General features: G+C 46.5%; 1 protein-coding gene across 3 annotated transcripts in view; it reads right to left on the bottom strand.

The window, feature by feature from the left end:
- The window catches only part of RAMP3 (receptor activity modifying protein 3), a 61,493-nt gene extending 43,449 nt beyond the window's left edge, over positions 1–18,044 (bottom strand). Inside the window, exon 1 of one of the 3 annotated variants that reach the window (XM_037385885.1) lies at positions 17,948–18,044. In XM_037385885.1, coding sequence (XP_037241782.1) covers positions 17,948–18,029 — 82 coding nt within the window. In that variant the 5' untranslated portion in view covers positions 18,030–18,044. Of the gene's footprint in view, positions 1–12,044; positions 12,205–17,947 lie in introns of those variants that run through there. The other 2 variants (XM_037385887.1, XM_037385886.1) reach the window with 2 other exon arrangements.
- Between the last annotated feature and the right edge of the window lie 423 nt (positions 18,045–18,467).

Below are 18,467 nucleotides of genomic sequence, written 5' to 3'. Positions count from 1 at the left end.
GCTACTTTGAAACCAGTATGTTTTATTTAAATAAATATATGACCAGTATTTGTAATTGTTTTTTAATTATTTATTAATTAAATATTTAAATAAACCATACCAGTTAAATGACAGACTTAAGGAGGGGATTACTTGGCAATCAACCAAATGTTAAGATCTGTATTGGAATGGAAGTTTTGTAATTCAACCTGTAATGTTATGTAATGTTCTCTTCATCTCTTTTCTGTCCCATTATGTTTTTCATGAAGCATAGTGTAACTGAAATAAAAAAAAAATTTTTTTACAGACACTGACTTTCAGATAGACAACAAACCAAATATTCCAGCAACAGAATCAATTGTTTGAAGCAAACTCTCTTCAAACCCTTCTAAGAGGGTGGCATAGACAAACGCGATCCTTGACAGAAATCCCAACTCAAGATCCATGCTTCCAGAGAGTGAAACTGAAGAATAAGAGGAGTCCATTTGCTTCTAGAGTAGAACGAGATTTGTGGCATTAGGAACTGATTCAAGATGACATTCAGCAACAATACAGGGACCACGATCTGATTGACAGTGGCTGGAGGAACATTCCAGAGGACTACACTGCCCAGGTGGTGCTAAAGCCTACAGCCAGAAGAAATGAGCAGAACAACTTTCCTAACAAACAAAAATTCACTGAATTCACTTCTGTACATGTTCTCCAGGACATTAGGAAAAAGATTGTTATTCAGGATGTATCTACAGGCCTTCCAAAGTCTTCGTGATCCTCATTTCCACCTGTGAGACCTGGCCTTCTGGGTCTTGGGATACAGCAGTTGTCACACAGACGTATAACCTCTAAACCAACCAGATCATAGCTCTTAATAATTTAGGATTACAGATAAATACGCTTCTAGCAAGGGGAAGTAAAAATCTTTTTTCATCCCCTAAACAACCTACACTTCTTCAGGTTCATTACAGCCTGGTGAGGTACTGCTGCTGTGGTCTCCATTTCACATCATCTGCAGAAATAATGACAGAACCAGCAAGGAATTTGTCTAAGGTCACCAGCAGGACCCAGCATCATGCTGACTGCACGGTGACCCAGCAGTCTGACGCCAGGACCGCTGTCTCACTGCTACCACCTTCTCTCAGAAAATGTTCACCAAACCAACTGAAAAACATGATGAACCCTCTGCCTAAAAGATAATGATGAAATGCATCCACTGTGCAGTTTATGGGAAAGGTGCAGCAATAAATGAGGCAGCACAGTTCAGATTTATTCCTCCCAAAAGGCCAGACAGCTGGCAGTTACTGTGACACACACACACACCCCCCCCAATCCACAGAAGAACTGTGACAGCCCCCGAAGATGTCACCCACATCCAGGACCTCAGTGTGACACCACCACCTGATCACCTGGAAGCACATATCTGAGCTAATGGGCGCTTATTATCGTAACCCAGCTGCCTGTCACTAGTCAAAAAGGCAGGAAAGCAGAAGAGAAAATGTGATGTGACATAAGGTTTCCCTATAATCAGGAAACGTCAGGTCAGCACAATACTGACTTTACTCTATACCTATCTACCTGTGAATGACTGTCAAACACCAGTCCCCTGAGGCAAATAAGGACTATAATCTGCTCCTGTGGAGAAGCCTGAAAGAGACGTGATTTTTTTTTTTTTTAATAAACTTGGCAAAGGGAAATGACCCATGAAGGTTTCACAGACGAGGGTCACAGCACACTCCCTCCTGAGGAAGTGTTTAAACCCATGGGATACTTGAAGACATTAAAAGTTTCTTCTTCCTTTTGACAGGCAGAGCATTTAAATCAAGATACTGCCATCACAGACGGCCTGGGAAAATGGTATTTTCCTTTTCTGACCAGACAACAGTCCCCACCCTGCACATCCACCTTCTCTCGATGCTGCCTGTACTCCTCTCACAGACTCCTAATGCTGTTACATACTATGTTGAGGCATTGCATCAGCGTAATTTCAGTGTAGTCATGTTTTCAGTGATTTCTATGCCTACCATGAAACAGTAAGTTGCCCTGACCCTTCACATATGGGTTGTTTTTCTTCTGTAGCCCAGCTTGCCTACCAGTGCTCCGTAGCTCTGGATATTCAACTACATGATCACATAATATTTCAAATGACACACTGCCATGACAAACTCACAAGAGCAATCAAAAGCTAACAAAACCTCAGAGCCTCACTTGCTTACTTACACTACTATATAAGTACCTGCTCGTCATAAGTGTGCATTGCTCTTCACAACAGCATCCTTGGTCCAAGGAATAAACACAGAAAACAGAACCTTGCCAGCTGTTGCATGGCAGCATGATCCCTGCACACCGTGACTTTCCCTGGATGGATATCCACATAGGAAACTGCACAGCATCAGACTCTGGTATAGGAAATTACTTAGGCTGATCCTAGAGTAAATCCTGACTCTCAGTGGATCTGAGGAACAGAACTGAACCTCAGAGGAGCGCAAACGTCTTGTTACTTTAAGTTTTCTTTACCACCGTTAATAATCTCTACCCTGTTTTTCTTTCATGTCAGTATTTGATTAAGGAAATTTAAGAAGAGGGTAGTATGTCTGACCTTGCTTTTTCAACCAGCCCAAGACCAAAAGACATTTCAGTAACCGCACATCAGCAGCGCTCACATTTACATAGGAAAACAAAGACTATGCTTGAACTATGCCAGTTCACAAGTATGGAAAACCAAAAAAAGTAAACATTGTACAGAAAAACTCTATTTCTTCCCAGATTATGAGAATTGCTAGGGTGTGAAGAAGAAATCATTCATGCCTATTTGTGGAGCTAGGTTGAAACAGTGAACATGACCAGCCCTGAAGAAAAGGCTCCTGAGATCTTCGGATTTGCACATTTCTGAGCTCTGGGATGGCTGATCCATACCCTGGGGTCCCCAGCTGCACAGCCACCCTATTGTGGTCATTATCCAAACCTTCATCACAGAGGCTTTTTCTCAATATTTCACCCTATAAATAATAAAGAAAGCCTTCAATAATTTGAGAATAAAGCTAAAGCTCCTTCTGGGTGTTACACAAATTAACACCTGCATAAAGCCAGTTGCAAAAAAAATTTATGTCCCACAATTAAAAAAAGCATCAGCACTAACTGTATTATTGTGTGACTGACTCCTCAGCCACCACTTCTCTTTCGTAAATGGAGGTGGAGGGTTGACCTTGGCTGGACAACAGGTGCCCACCCAGCTGCTCTATTATTCCCCCTCCTCCGCTGGGCAGGGCAGAGAAAATCTAATGGAGGCTCACAGGTCAAGATAAGAACAGGGAGATCACTCACCAACTACTATCATGGGCAAAACAGACGTGACTTGGGGAAATTAATCTAATTTATGGCCAATTAAAATAAGATTAGGATAATGAGAAATAAAACCAAATCTTAGAACACCTTTCCCCCACCCCTCCCTTCTTCCCAGGCTTAGCTTCACTCCTGATTTCTCCACCTCCTCCCCACAGAGTGGGTAGGGGGATGGGGAACGGGGGTTACGGCCAGTCCATCACACATCGTTGTCCCTCCCATGGGAGACAGTTCTCCATGAATTCCTCCAACATAAGTCCTTCCCGTGGGCTGCAGCTGTTCACACACTGCCCCAGCCCAGGCTCTTCTCTTCAGGGGGTCAACAAGCCCTGCCAGAAAACCTGCCCCAGCAGGCTACCCGCTGGTCACAGCCCCCCTGGGGCACCCTCTGCCCTGGGCTGCGGGGAGGACCTGCTCCCCCCGGCCTCCTCCTGCCCCTGGGGCTGCCGGGCTGCGCCTCTCGCACCTCCTCACTCCTCTCTCCAGCTGCAGTTGTGCAGGTTTGGGGGGATTTTCCCCCCTTAAATCCGCTGCCCCCGCGGCTGGTGGGCTCAGCCCTGGGTCCCCCCCGGGGCCGGCGGGCACGGGCTCCATCGGGCACGGGGGCAGCTTCCAGCAGCTTCTCACAGCAGCCACCCCAGTAGCCCACCACCACCACCACCTTCCCAGGCAAACCCAATACACCGGGACTCGAGTTAGTGCCATTAGAGCTGGCTGTTTGGTTTTGCATAAAATCACGCCCCCTGCATTGCTACGGGAGCTTTTCAGCAACCCTGCCCTGCGGAGCAGGCGAACTGCTTCAACTCACCCTTGCCGAGAGAAGACAGCACTCCACACACCGCCAGCCACGCCACTGCATACCCAGACCTTTCAGCCCAAAAACCAGGAACTAAAATACAACTGTAGACATAATCTGAACACTGGTTATTCAGCATCGATCTATAGAACATATGGTTTTGTTCAGTTCAAACACCATCAGTGAAGCCGCAAAAAAGTTTCCCAAAATCTGCCTGCTTTCACCATCTCGGAGACATTCTTCTGGGGCTTAAGTTTTCCATGATTTTGTGCCATATGAACCGTTTTTCCCCCTAAAGACTGAGGAAAAGCCGCCTTGGGATTTTGGAGTCACACAAGAAATCGGCAGAAAGAGGAGTAGGGAAGAATGAGGACTTCCCTCCCTCCCACTTTGCCAATGTGTCAACAGTTCCTTTCTTCACAAACTTACACAGCTTTATTTTAAAACCCTGTGGAGTAATACACTCTAAGGCCAGAAGGAATCTCTCGGATCATTCTGCTCTACCCCTTTTGTAATACAAGGTAAAGAAAGTCTTCCAATAATTTCTGTATCAAGCCAGTAACATCTACTCAAATGACAGAATATTCTCGATAAATATTTCCAGGGTAGATACTAAGATCGCAAGTGATGGAGAATCTCCCACTCCCTACAGAAGGCATTTATTTTTGACTGTTTCTGCCAACAATTTCTACTTCTTTGACAAGATTTTTTGTAATTCACTGCATGATAAAGTATGAAGTAGCTGGGAGGAAAAGAAAACCCAAATACGTCTAAGGCATACTCAGCATACAACAGCAGCCAAAATCCTCACCAGACCAGTACAGGATCAAACATCCTCGTGGTGTTGCAATGCATATTCTACCTGTTCTCTACTGCCCCACCAGAAAAAACACTTCAATTAAAACTCACTGAAAATACTGGGCTTAAAATGTTATGTTACCCCACAGAGGGTGATTCCCACCCCATTATCAATAATATTTAATCAAATGCAAGAAAAAAGTATTAACATTTCTTTCCAACACCTTAAAATGCAGAAAGACAGGAAAACACAAATATTTTGAGGAGCTTAATTTTCCTTTGACCTTTCCTCACATTGCTCTGACCTTGCTGGTGTTTCTGGTTTACGCTAGAGCTAGTTAAATAGAAACCGAACCAATGGTTATTCCAGCAGCACTGCCTCTACTTCATTGTGCATCACCAAGTACCTTACAGTAGAACACTTCCTACACCAAACGTACCCCTGGAAGCATATTCAGCAACAACGTTAGCTAACAGTGAAGTGCCACTTCCCTGAATGCAAATCCAGTCTAGGTCCACTGGTTGAAAATAAGTAAGGAGATTCCCATGATTTTTTAATATGATACATTGGGGGAAGGGGGGCAGGGAGGGGGGGGATAGGGTTATAGGGGGGGTGGTGTGATATGTTAAGACTTTGAGTTATCCTGAAGTATGCATTTTGCTTATTAAAAAACTACATACTGACCTGCTTTTCTAAAAATTGAATAGGAATAGAAGAGATTTCACACATACTGTATGACAATCAATGACTTCATGGAAATACTGGCTTTGAGCATCTCCTCATTGAAAGCCCAAACAAATTCGTTTTTCCTATTTCACTTGAACATGTAGGCTTAATGCTGTATCATAGGAAGTGTACATCACACATTGCTAAATACATTTAAAGAAACCTAATATTAAATTGGACAAGTTACGTTCTTGATACCTGGAGATCCTTGAGGAGTAAAGCTGGAACAGCTCATGAACTCCAGAGAAGTGGTAAGGCAGCATAATGCTTTCAGCCACTTGCCAAAAACAAACATGAAGAGAAAAACCGTTCCCCAGCCCCACGTGGCTACCAAGAGGCAAAGCCCTGATGCCAAAGCTGAGATATCCTTTGAGAAAAGGCCCCACTCCACTCCAAAGCTGCAGAACATCTCTGGGTACCTCAGAGACAGCAGAGTCCCTTCAGATGTTGACACTAACTGCAAGCACCTGTGGCCTTTACACCACCCTACCAGGAGGACGCTTTCCTCACAGCCCTGCAGGTGTGCTCCAGTGCACAAGAGAGAGAGCAAGCGAGGGGACTACAGGCCAAAGCTAAAGTCCAAGAGCTTTAAAGTCCGAGTCTTGGAAGAAACCTGGAATTTGTGTCTTATTGATGAGCACTTGAATGACCTCAACAAGATGCTATTTCTGTCCCAGTATCTCCCTCATCTCTTCGCAATACCCTAAGGCAATACCTTCTTTTCGTTTCTGCAGAAGGCAGGAGGGCACAGAGACCAAGAGCTGCACACCCTATCAAATCTCAAACTGTGTATTTTGTGACAACAACAATGCAAGAATATTTTTTTAAAGATCAGAGTCTCTAGCATCAATCTCTGAGCAGAAAGGAATGCAAAAGAAATCTGTCACTTCCAACACTTGGAAACAACACTCTGAATTCCCCTAAGAAGTGACAGTCATTACTGGCCAACGGGAATTAGAATATTTCTTCTCAGACAGCCCACAGAGTTTTTCCCCAGATCGCACTGTCCAAAATAAGGGAAAATTAGTCACATTTATTAGGGTGTGAAAAGAATAAGACAGATGCTTTATTGCAGGGTGCGGTGCTTCTGCATAGTCCTTTGCTGAGTATCAGCTTAATCTGCTTCGAGGCAAGCAAGATGTGCTTTCGTCATTCCGGTGCTGTGCTAGGGCCCCAGCAGTGCCCATTACATCATCCTCTTCCGATCGAGTCTCCTGGTCTCAGAGCAGAGGCACAGCGAGTGGCATCCCATCTGCAGAAGGCCATCAGGCTGGCTTCACAGGCCATCAGGCTGGCTTCATGCAGACAAAATCCCGTATGCCAGGGGGCAATGTGAGGCCACCAGCTGGTATGCAGGCATGCCCCTTGTTCAAGCCAATACCGTAGGTCACACCAAGCTGCTCTCAAGGTGAAGGCTGGCACCCTCTGTAGCCTTCGGACCATTTCTAACAGTGCCATCGCATTTTCTTTTAAAACCTTTAGAGAGGAACAAAGCTGCCTCCTTTTTTCAGACTGGTTTCAGGGAAGCAAGCATATGAACAGAGATCAAACCTAAAAACTTCTGGAAAAGAAGGCTTCCTCCTGTTCAGCTTTCCTACTCCTTTCTTTCCTCACTCACACACATCTTCCTCCCAAATGACCCTTCTCCAGGCAGCTCTTAGGCTGGTGTACATATACACTTACATTAAAATAATGTCATTTTTTTCATTTATAATTTTCCAGCTTATCTCAATGCAAGCCTGGCTGTGAAGAGACTCTTATTTTAGAAAAAAAGCACAGGCTGTTTTCATAAAAAACAAAATACTACACTTCTATTCTAAAATGAGATGGTTCATGTGACAGCTTCCACTAAAATCAAGAGGTGTGAATTAAAACAGGCTTCATTATGTTTGTGAAAATTAATCTCCTTACGAGCCCTAAATGAGAACAGTTTGCTTTCTTCATACCTCTCTGTCAAGCACTAATTTCAATAGTAAAGACGCAGGTGGTAGCAAATGGTGCTTTGTTAAGGACCCCCTCACCACATTTCTGTCCTTGGTAAGAAAAAAAGGAATTTGTTTCATTTGCCTCCAATTGAAGCCACTAATCATCTCTGTTGCCAGCAAAGAGGTGGGAGAAACTGAAACAACAAATGGTGCAAAAACCGCTGGTGCAGCAACGTTCACACAAACTGAATTGGCAAAACCTCCCCCAGTTCCCCTTGAGCCAGCCCAGCGGTGCCCAAGACCCTTTTCTTCAAATCTCGTGGTCTATGCATATATGCACCTATAGCTACAGGTGCACATAAAGCACCTATAGAACTTGCCGGGCTCAATATAGACATCCAGCTTCACTTCACCGCCTCCGACAGTTTGCCTCACAGGTCTGAGTAAAACAAATGAAAAAGCTGAGCCCTCAGACCTCCAAGGTGTTTAAAACTCTACTGTTCAGGTGGGGACATCTTAGTAACTGAAGAGCAAGAGTTTACTACCTGAATGGTTTCCAGTGATGCCAAAACGGCACGGAGTAACTGCCCAGAGACTAATTTTGTCTTTAAGCAGCAAAGGTATTTATTTCATGCAACACTGGGGAGCTAGCCGATTCCCACCAGACAAACTAGCTCCAAAGTTTTCAGTGATGTCAGGTATACAGTTTTCCTGAGAGGTTACAACATCTTTACATACATATTCATTTGATTTTGACACCCAATCATTCTATTCATAATAGGTGGGATCTAGGTGGAGTAAACCTTTCAACTCTTTGTTCAACGATTTCCTGACTCAAGGTCTCCTTATCTCCTTCAGGTGCCCACCCTATCTTTTCTAATTATTCACAGTACATTCCTTACTTTAACATCGTCAGTGGAACCTTTTCTTATTCAGAGTACTTCTCTAACTATTCAGAGCACATTCCTTTAACGTCTCAGTGGAACCTTTTCTAATTATTCAGAGTACATTCCTTTCTCAGCACAAACAGAGCATCACCCAGAGCATTGTACCAAACTCGTCCTGACTAATCTTTTTAAGACCTTGCTTTGTTCCACCAGGATTGGACCTCATCGGTGTAAATCAGGTTCAGAAAGGCCATTTTCCTCCTTCCCACCTCCAGTCCGGAGTCACCTCGGGCCAGCGCGTGCCATCCCCGCGGGTCGCGGGGACCGGGGACGCTGCGGTGGCATCTGCTGCTCGGTGCTGCCCCCTGCAGTCCGCTGGCTGCCACCACAGGCGGTCGGGCTGGGACAGCAACGCCGTCACCGCCCTGCCAAGGGCACTTACCACCGACCCCTCCCGTGGTACCTGCACACCTCGGGAAAAGGGCAACACCTTCCCGAACAAGGACTCGGGAGACACAGACCAGGTGAGGGATGGTAGGGAGGATGCCTGGGTCCGACAGCAGGTTGAACCAGAGGTTGCATTTACACTGACACTTTGCTTTCAGGATAGGTATCCATGGGGTCTGCTGCCTGCCTTTCCGTTCACCTAGCGTTGGAAATCATGTCTTTAGAAAGCAAAACACTGTTTTAATAGAGCAGGGTTTTTTGTCAAAACTCTTCGGTCCGTCTCAGAAGTCTGATGTTCTGCTTTTCGCAAAGCTTTATTTGTTTTGCACGCACACCCGCCTGGGTCTATTAAATTCAGAACTCCTACAACCGTTTTCCTTTTCTTCCTTCCACCCTTTGCAGCTGCAGAACAGCATGATATATTCATAAGCAAATAACGGGAAAAAACTTGATTTGGTCTGCAAACTTTAACCCAATAAAATTGTTTCCTTTTGGGGCTTTTTTTCCCCCCTCATTAGAAACCAAACTCTCCAGGAGTTAGAGATGCCATGTTCCACGCAAGGGGGGCACAGGACCTGGCAGAATTCAGGCTTTAATACACAGCTTTTTCATTATTTGCAGGGTGAGGTATGGTCTTTAAAATAGAAAGTAAGAACGCAAGCCTGGAGCCAGGCTCTGTTCCCAGCTTTCCAAGTGTCCAGTCGTTCACCTCTGGCCAAAATGCTAAGCTTCCCTAACGCTGTTTCGCAGCCGTTATGAAATGCAACCAGCTCTAGACAGTCTTTGAAACCTACATAGGAAAACTGCTCCACATATGAATCACATCATCTCTCTGTATGTGCATACATACATATACTGAGAAAGATTCCTCCAGAATTCAAAAAAATACCCAGCTTGTCTCTGGTAGCATCTTCCAACTCATATACAAATAGCATCATTGAAATGCAGGCGTTATACAAAGAATAAAGGAGCAAACGTTTGGACAGGGATGCCAAAACCACAACTTGTATAGAAAACCTACTTAGTCTGTTAAAAGTCTTGATTTATGCCTTAAGTTTCTCCTTGCCTCAGTTTCCATACATAGAAGTGAAATAAAAGCATGCGGTATTACAGTAAATATATCATTATCTCTGAGGCACTTAGATCCTGCAGTAAGTGGGCATCTTCTAAGTACCTACAGCTCTGCTAAGCAAAGAACTGAGGATTTCACCTGACAGCTGGCATTTCCAGCTCTCCATCTCACCCCATTCTGGATGTTATCAGCACTTCATAAGGTAAACAGTACGGGTGACATGCCCCTGTACCAGGTACCTCAGTTCACACATTCTTTCACTTCCAATGCACACACACACCCCCCTACAGCACATCGAACTTCTCCTATAACCACTGAGCTTCCAGAGAGCAAACACGCTGCCTTTTTTGCCATCCTGGCTAAAAAGGGAGAACACACAGCAGATGGTTCTACATAGTGAGAACGTGTCAAGAGCCCTCAGCAGAAAGATACACAGCAAGCAGCAGCCTGAGGTTACAGAAGTACTGTCCCGCTCCCCACCCAGGCAGGCTTCCCACTGGATTCAGTGGGAACTAACACTGAGGGATCCTGGCCAGAGTTTTAATTTAATGAGAGAGGTCACAGGTCTCTGGTTAATCAAAAGACGCCATTAGGGAAAAGGGAAGAAAGTACACTCAAGTCAAGTAAAAATCCTTCCAAAATAACTGACATGAAAAGCATGCTTGTATTACTTCAAGAACTTTGGTTTTCCACCACTTAAGGCTTTCCCTAATAAAAACCTCGATTTCGTTTTCAGGGCTTTTCTACTAGGAAATTAGTCTAATTTCATTAGTTCTTGATTATATCTTTCCTTTCCAATTCCAAGCAAAAGTAACCCATTATCAATTAACAGATATCCTTAACGTCTTTTTTTTTTTTTTTTTTTGGGGGGGGGGGGGGGGGTGGGGTGTCTCCAGGAAGCAATTTTGCTTCGTAAAAGTCCCAGTAACATCAGGCCACCTCACCACCCAAAAGGATCTCTGCCTGCTTCTCTACGTTCAAGAACGCACAAATCCTTTATGTGGCAAGACAGGTGTTGGCCATTTATTTTAATCCTTTGCAGCTGGAAAATAACAAAAAATCTGAGCAATTAAGGTAAGATTTCAGCAGTCCTCAAGCCACAGAGAATCAGAAAATTGATGCCTTTGGCATGTCACTCTTGACAGACCAGGTAAAGGTGATGCTACTAAGCACCATCGCCAAAACTATCCCTTTATTTTTGGGTCTTTTCATAGAAAGATGTCCAGTGTTTACCAGTTTTGCACAAAGATAGCAAACAAAGTTATAAAGTCCTCAGATAAACCTTCTAAACCTACGAGGTCTGATCTTCTTCTCCACTATCTGGGACCATGGAGGATTAACTACACCGCTGCATTCCCTGGGGAATGAAGGAGATGCGAGCTGACCTCTCCCAGCAACTTCTGCCTAGACTGCAGCACGTAAACTCCAGCCGCCCTAAGGCAAGCTACCTGACGGGGTGGGGGTGTGGGGGGAAGGGGTAAAAAAAGGGGAGTTCTAGCAGCAGAGTTACTCTTATATTAAAAGCTGAGGGATACCTGCACTTCTACAACTCGCCGGATTCTAACCCAACCGCTCCACCGGGAAGCGGCCGCTGCCCTGCAGCCGAAACCCTTCCCGGGAGCCGAAGCTTGCCGCCCGGGGCGGGTTTGGGGGGCCTCGCTGGCGTCGGCACTCGGTGCGAGCGTTGTTGCCGGGGGGCTGCGCGCCCTGTGCCGTGCCTCGGGGTCCCCCCCGGCGGGGGGAGGCTGGCGGTGGGGATGCTGCGCCGAACGGAGAGCCCGGGGGGGGGAAGGGGGGGGGGGGGGGAAGAGGCACACAGAGACACAGCAATCCCCCCGCAGCCCCCGAGCCCTGCCCTGCCCGCCCGCTCCCCAGAAGGACCCCCGAAGCAAACCTCCCTCCGCAAGGGATGCTCTTGCCAAGTGGGGGGATGCGGAGGGCCAGCTGCCGCCTCGCCCCGAGTTCGCCCCCACGCCCCGGCAGAAGCCGCTGCCCGCTGGGGCCACGCACACGCCGCGGGGATGCTCGGCCGGTCCCGCCGCCTCGGACGAGGCAGCCGCCAGGACCCCCCGCCACTTACCCCACAGCAGCAGGACGGGGAGCTGCCGCCGGCGGCAGCCCGGCGCCTCCATCCCGGCGCGGAGGGGCCGCGGGGGTCGCAGCCCGCATGGGGCGGCCGCTCCGCAGCCGCGCAAGGCCCGAGCCCGCCTCAGCCCCCGCCCCCGCGGAGGCTCCTCTTCATGCCGCGGCGGCCGGGCCGGCCCCGGGCGGTGGCGGGGGCGGTGGCGGGGGCGGGCGCGGGGGGAGCGGCGCTCCCGCCCCCGGGTGCTCCCGGCGCTGGGGCGGGCTGCGCCGGGCGGGGGCGGGGGGGCTGCGCCCGGCGGGGGGGCTGTGCCCCGAGCGAGGGTCTGCCGCGGGGGAGGGGGGGGCTGCGACGGGCGGGGGCGGGAGGGGGCTGTGCCCCGGGCGGGGGGCGCTGCCGCGGGGGGTGAGCCCCGGGCGGGGAGCTGCCGCGGCGTGAGGGGGGATGCTGCGCCGGGCGGGGGCGATGCCGCGGGTGAGCCCTGGGCGGGGGGCTGCCGCGGAGCGGGGGGGGGGGGCTGCGGCGGGGGGAGGCCCGGGCGCGGGCTGCCGCGAAGTCGGGGGGCTGCGCCGGGCAGGGGGGATGCCCCGGGCGAGGGGGCTGGGGGGTGCGTGGGTTACGCGTGGGAAGCGGATGCACGTTTGCGTGTGAGTGAGTGTGCGCGTGCACGTGTGTCCCTGCCAGGGCAGCCATGGCTCCCGGCCCTCCGCAAGCCACATCGAGGGGGATGTCTGTCCAACCCACGGGCCGTGGGGGCCTTGGGCTGTCCCCCACCCACGGGGAAGGTTCCGGTCCCAGGGAGGCTCGGGGACTTGGGAGACAGCGCAGCCTTTGTCACTTCTGCCACAGCCTGTCGGGGTGGGGGGCACCTGTGTAGCCCACCCACAGCCGTGGGGCACCCCAGTTCTGCAGACACAATGTGTTTTTATGTTGCCTTTCCACCTCCGCGTGGCTCTGTGCAGAGGATGGTACGGCTCCTGATTTTCATCGGTATTTAGAAGCTGTGTTCCTGGAGCAATTGCTCTAGGAAATCAGCGTCTCCAGCATGATACACCAGACTGAGAAGCTGCTAAAGAAGCCTTTCCTTCGCTAAAAATAATTGTACTGCTCAGTAGTAAAGAGCCAGAAAGTTTCTAGGCACATGGACACTCAACCTAAGTAACTGCCTTTCGGTAGCACATTAAATCACCACCATCGTTAAAGGTCAAAGGCACCACAAAACTTGAAACTCCAAAAAGATTCTCATGCCCCACACAAGAACAACAGGTACTTTCATTGATCTGTCAGGTTGTTCTCACTGACTTCACACACTTGCATGGCATGGTGCTTTGCTGAGTGTGAGACCACAGCACCACACGTGGCGCGTGCCTCTGAAGGCGAACCCTCAGCACACAAACTCCATCGGATTTCTGCTGTTATCTGGGCTGAAGGAAAACTTGGGAAATGACAGAACGGGCTGGGAATCTGCAGTGTTGAAATAGCTCTGCAGATGTTTAAGCGTGTCAGTTAGAATGAACCTCCTGACATTGGTGTGCCGCTTTTTCCTCTTAGCTGAAAGCAAATCCTGTAAAATACCATAAATCATAAATAAACCATTGCTCAAGGAGATCACCCTTCAGCGAAGGGGCTGCCGCTTCTGCTTTGCAAGGAGCATTTGCAAGCTGCCCCTGCCAGGAGGAACCACAGGGAAGTGACAAGTGTGAAGGCGCATACGCCGCAGACTTGCTGCAGCATCCTTCCCAACAGCAAGATCTTGACTTCCCTCATAAAATCTATTCCTGGCAATATCTGAGGCTACAATTAGTATTTCTGACAATTTGGACTAACCTTCAGGAGGGTTAGGACATATTGTGCTTTATATGCAATATTATACATTAAACAATATACAGTATATTATACAATATGCAGTATACAGGCCACATTTTTTTGTCACATAGTATGTGGAGATAATTGTGACAGTTTTCCTGTACATCTTTCTTACTTGTTTTCTTCACCTCTTTCAGATGAGAAACATCTTAAAATGTTGTAAGATTTTAAAAATTAGTGTGACTGCTTCCAACTATCAAGATTCAGCAAGCGCTTCCCAGCTCATGCTTGCAGCAGGCGGTGTAAGAGTGCAAACAGGATCTCAGAGGTAGAACAATAGCTACAATGTATAGGTAAATGCAGTCATTTAGAGTGTTGTGTGGAATCACAAGCCAGCTATGCGAGGTCATATCTTCAGCAATGACCTAAAATGATTCACAGGTGTAGCAGAACAAAACTGTCACAGCGTTAGAACCATCAGCAAGAGGCAACTTTGGCTGTTTGAAGGTTTTCATCAAGGCTGCCTCTCCCCGTGTTGCAATAATGCCAATAAATTTACCTCAGAAAGGCTGTGAACATTTTTATTCTGCAAATCTGCCTTAGTAGCATCATGTCTCTGTACCAGCAGTAGAAATATGATTCACCTTCAAATAAGAAATGCTGTTAAGTGGCCTTTGCTGTGCCACTGAATCCCAGCCCCAACAACGTGCAGTAACAATAACCTCAAAACCACAGTCTGGTGTAATTTCCAAACATACAGCCTCCAGAGACCGCGCAAACAACCACACAAACCCCTTTCCAGGTACCCTGCGGACAGTGCTGCAATCACAGTACTTCAGGCAGTGTTTTAGAATCCTTAAATCTGCTGATAAGCCACTGACTAAAAATAAATAAATAAATAAATAAATTATAGCAATAGACAGGTAGGTAGTTGTTTCAGTATGGGAAGCTCCCAAGGAGTCTGAGATGGGAAGGGATGGAAGGAGTCAAGCCAACCAGGACAGGTATTGTCATGAGCACTAGATTGTTGAGAGCGGTGCAAGATAAGATAATAAACTCTCCTGCTCCAGCAGTTAAACAGATCCAACAGAAACTAAAATTAATAAAATCAATTAATAAAAAGCTGAAGACTTTACACTCTGAGAAGCAACATTGCCTTTCCTTGTCATCTCAAGTATCGGCCTGGATAGAGCAGCCACTTGCCTGCACAGAGAGGCCTTGCCCAGTGTTGGCTGATGAGTTTTCTTCTCCTTTTCCTAGCACGGCAATTTTGGATAAGATTTTAAAACCATGTTTCAATGGGATTGCTTGCTGGAGTGAAGTTTGGAAAAGTAGTTTCAGTTCATCTGTGGTTTTAAACTGAACTAGGTCATCTTTCCCATTCAGTGCTCCTAGAAGCATGCCTTTCCTGCTCCAGAAATTTAAAAATCTAAAAGGCATCTGCAGGTCATTAAAATAATTTCCTCTTTTATATTCTGCTTGCATAATTGCACACAAATCTTTTCTCCTGTCTTTTTACCGTCAATATAGGAAATGTATAAACCTGCTAAAAAAATCATAGTTAAAAAAAGGGCTACTTCCTGTGATTCAGAGGTCACACTGTGATACATTGACTGCACTTAAAAGCCAAATTGGTTTTAAGTCAGTCAAATTTGATGAGCTGAAACTCTTTATGCCTATATTACCTGAACCAAAGGGTGAAGGAAAAAGGACACTTTTATATGTAAAGATCTTTTTTTGTTTTTACGTAAGAGATACATACATGGATTAGTGAAGCGCACGAGTATTTTGCCAGTCTTTTAAAACTTTGGTTATTAAGCTGTGTCTGGATGTGCTCTGTGATTTAAGCAGGGTTCTTGTGTCCAGAGCAAATATCTAAGTTTCAAACTGCACGGTTTCAGAGGTGCTGAGCTGTGAGTGTGCAGCACCTCTAAGACCATTTCATTTTGCATACCTAGCTGTGACCCAACAGCCTTCCCATGGGCACAGCATGCAGGCTATGTCTGAAGCAGCCAGAACACTCACTTTGTTTCCATACTAGCTTCTAGTCCAGTAAATGGTCCTGATGCAAAAGAAATTCAAGCTACTTCTGTATCCTGCACCACCAACACCAATACCTACAACTAATAGAAAAGGTTCCGCAAGTGGTGCGATGGAGGCCAAAAGGAAAGCAGACAGGGCTCACGGGAGAATGGCAAACGCCATCTCCCCTCTCTGCTGGAGGGATGCTCCCCAGGCAGGGGCCCTCCACCAAGACACCCACCCCTTATTTTTACAGCTGGCAGTACAAAAGGCTCTCATCAAAGGACCCAAGGACCAATCTGTAAGAGCTGGGATGTCTTGCTGATTCCCAGCTGGTTTTCTTGGGATTCCCAAGGCTGCTGGTGACAGGATGTCATACACGTCGTGGTCTTCTCTTCCTGTTGTGTGTGGCTGTTCTTCTTTTTCCACACCAGGCAGAAGCTTTAGGGCAGCAGAAAGCCTTTGTCATTTGACTCAGGCATGGGAAAAAAATCATGCCCTCATTTTTAATGTAAATATTAACAAAATGCACACAACGCTTTATTCCTTCTAGACTAAATAAAGTCATAAATCATGTATGGGTTTTTAAACACTTCACTGTCAGTTATGTTCTAAAGACCCTGAATTTTTGCTCAGAAAATGCATTTATTTTGTTTATGATAGGCTGTCTGAGTAGTCTGGGAAATGCCAGCAAGGGAATATGTAGATGTCTCCATACATAGCTGTGTCTCTGAGAAATAGCTCAGCTTGGAAAATCGAGGAGAAAGGTGCAAGAAGAGAGATGAAAACACACGCCTGTATTTTTTCTTCCTAGAAATAGTAACACTGTCCAAATTTCTCTTCATACAAAATCTTACAGAGCTGAAGGCTGAAATCTTACAGCACCGAGTTGCCGATACTCTTGCAGCCCTCTGAAGGGATATTCAACAATCATTTCATAACCTTTGAAGTTCAGCTGACCCCACAAGCCTGGGGAGGGAGCACATGGTGCCGACACACACCTACCTGCGGCAGATCAGCAGAGCCTGATAGTGTTTGGGCTGAGCCCGGGATTTCTGATTCCACGTGTGGGCTCCGATCAGTGCGATTATGAACCACCCAGCACCTCCTTAGCATGAAATTGCCATTCTTAGGTGCATGAAAGACTGGCTTTAGGGCTGAGCAAGACAGATGCTAGGACACTTCTTGGAAGGGAAATTCCATAAGTTTCCATTCCATGGAAAAATGTGGCACTACATAAAATGGAAAATATTGCCACAATAAATAAAAGGTTATTTGGAGGCACAAAATGAGTGCAGTGCATTACAGTTTCCCCAATTCCCACAATAGTTCTCCTTCTAAAGTAAAATAGGAAATTGTAAAAAATATGTTTTAATTAAGATTGAGATCAACCTGCTATTAGATTCAGTTAGATTTCTACCATAATAAATCATCCTCTTTTAATCTTGTCATCCTCACAGCCCCAAGGCAACCCCAGTTCATGCACAGATCACTTACACCTCTTCCCATGGACACATCTCACAGCGTTTGCTACAAATTGTAAAAAATGTGAACCCAGGCACAAAAATTGCCTGGGGGTGTTGTACTTGGCCAATTTCCTTTGCAGCGTGATGGGGCAGGGCTCCAGCTCCCATTACTTGAGGAGAAGACCCGGAGAGCTTCCCCAGCATCACACATTCGCTTTATTAGTGCCAGTGCCCTCCCCCTGACCGACAAGTGATGCACAGTGAATACTTTTACTCCTTCATGGGAAATTTGGAGAAAATTCGTTGGCAGTGTGCCTAAAGCACATCACTGAGCATCACTGCTACTGGAAAAGGGGAAGGGAGGAAAGAAAGGTGATGTGTCAGAGACACATCATTGCTTGTGTTTTCCGTCACTGCCGTAGATCTTTCCAGGGATCTCAATGAATCGATTCAGGAGGTTTTTTTCACCCTTTCAGCACTTACTTCATAATCCTTGCAATACCCTCCAAATGACTTAGTAAAGGAGACCAATCATTTCCCCTACATAGCAATGAAACTACTGTTTGCATTTACAATTAAAGGTTTAACTGAATTGATTGCACTTACAGAAAAGATGGCATCTGCTCACATTCTGCTGACCCCAACTGACAGAGAGTAGCTCCGTGTGCCAAGTGACTGTAGCTCTCATTTGAGAAAATGACGCATCTCAAACATCTGGAGCGGCATAAAAATAAGAACAGGACATGGGTGGGAACAGGGAGTTAAAGATTTATCTTGGTAGCACTTGCCATCTTCGCCCTACATCAAATAGCAGCATATGCTGCTGAGACGGGTGTGCCTCTGATTCACTGAGAATTAACCTACATTTTAAGGAAATTCCAGATATTATTAAGAAAAGTGTGTGTTTATAGATTAGTTACATGAAATCATATCCATCCTCAAATAAAAGTATAAAGAATACAAGATTCTCTTCATATGTTCACTGTTTAAGAAAAGTTTTATTCTCCATAAAGTTACCTTTAACAAAATACCTGGCCCTTCATATTAAATTGATTTGCTGTAAAAATCTCCCACTGTTTTTAATGCTAGTAGCACAATGTTCTGCATCTCGTGGAAGTCTCAATGA

This window comes from Falco rusticolus, chromosome 4 (assembly GCF_015220075.1).
Source record: "Falco rusticolus isolate bFalRus1 chromosome 4, bFalRus1.pri, whole genome shotgun sequence".
Classification (NCBI taxonomy): domain Eukaryota; kingdom Metazoa; phylum Chordata; class Aves; order Falconiformes; family Falconidae; genus Falco; species Falco rusticolus.
Note: the sequence above shows the minus strand (reverse complement) of the source record. Positions and strands in the feature narration are given on the sequence as shown.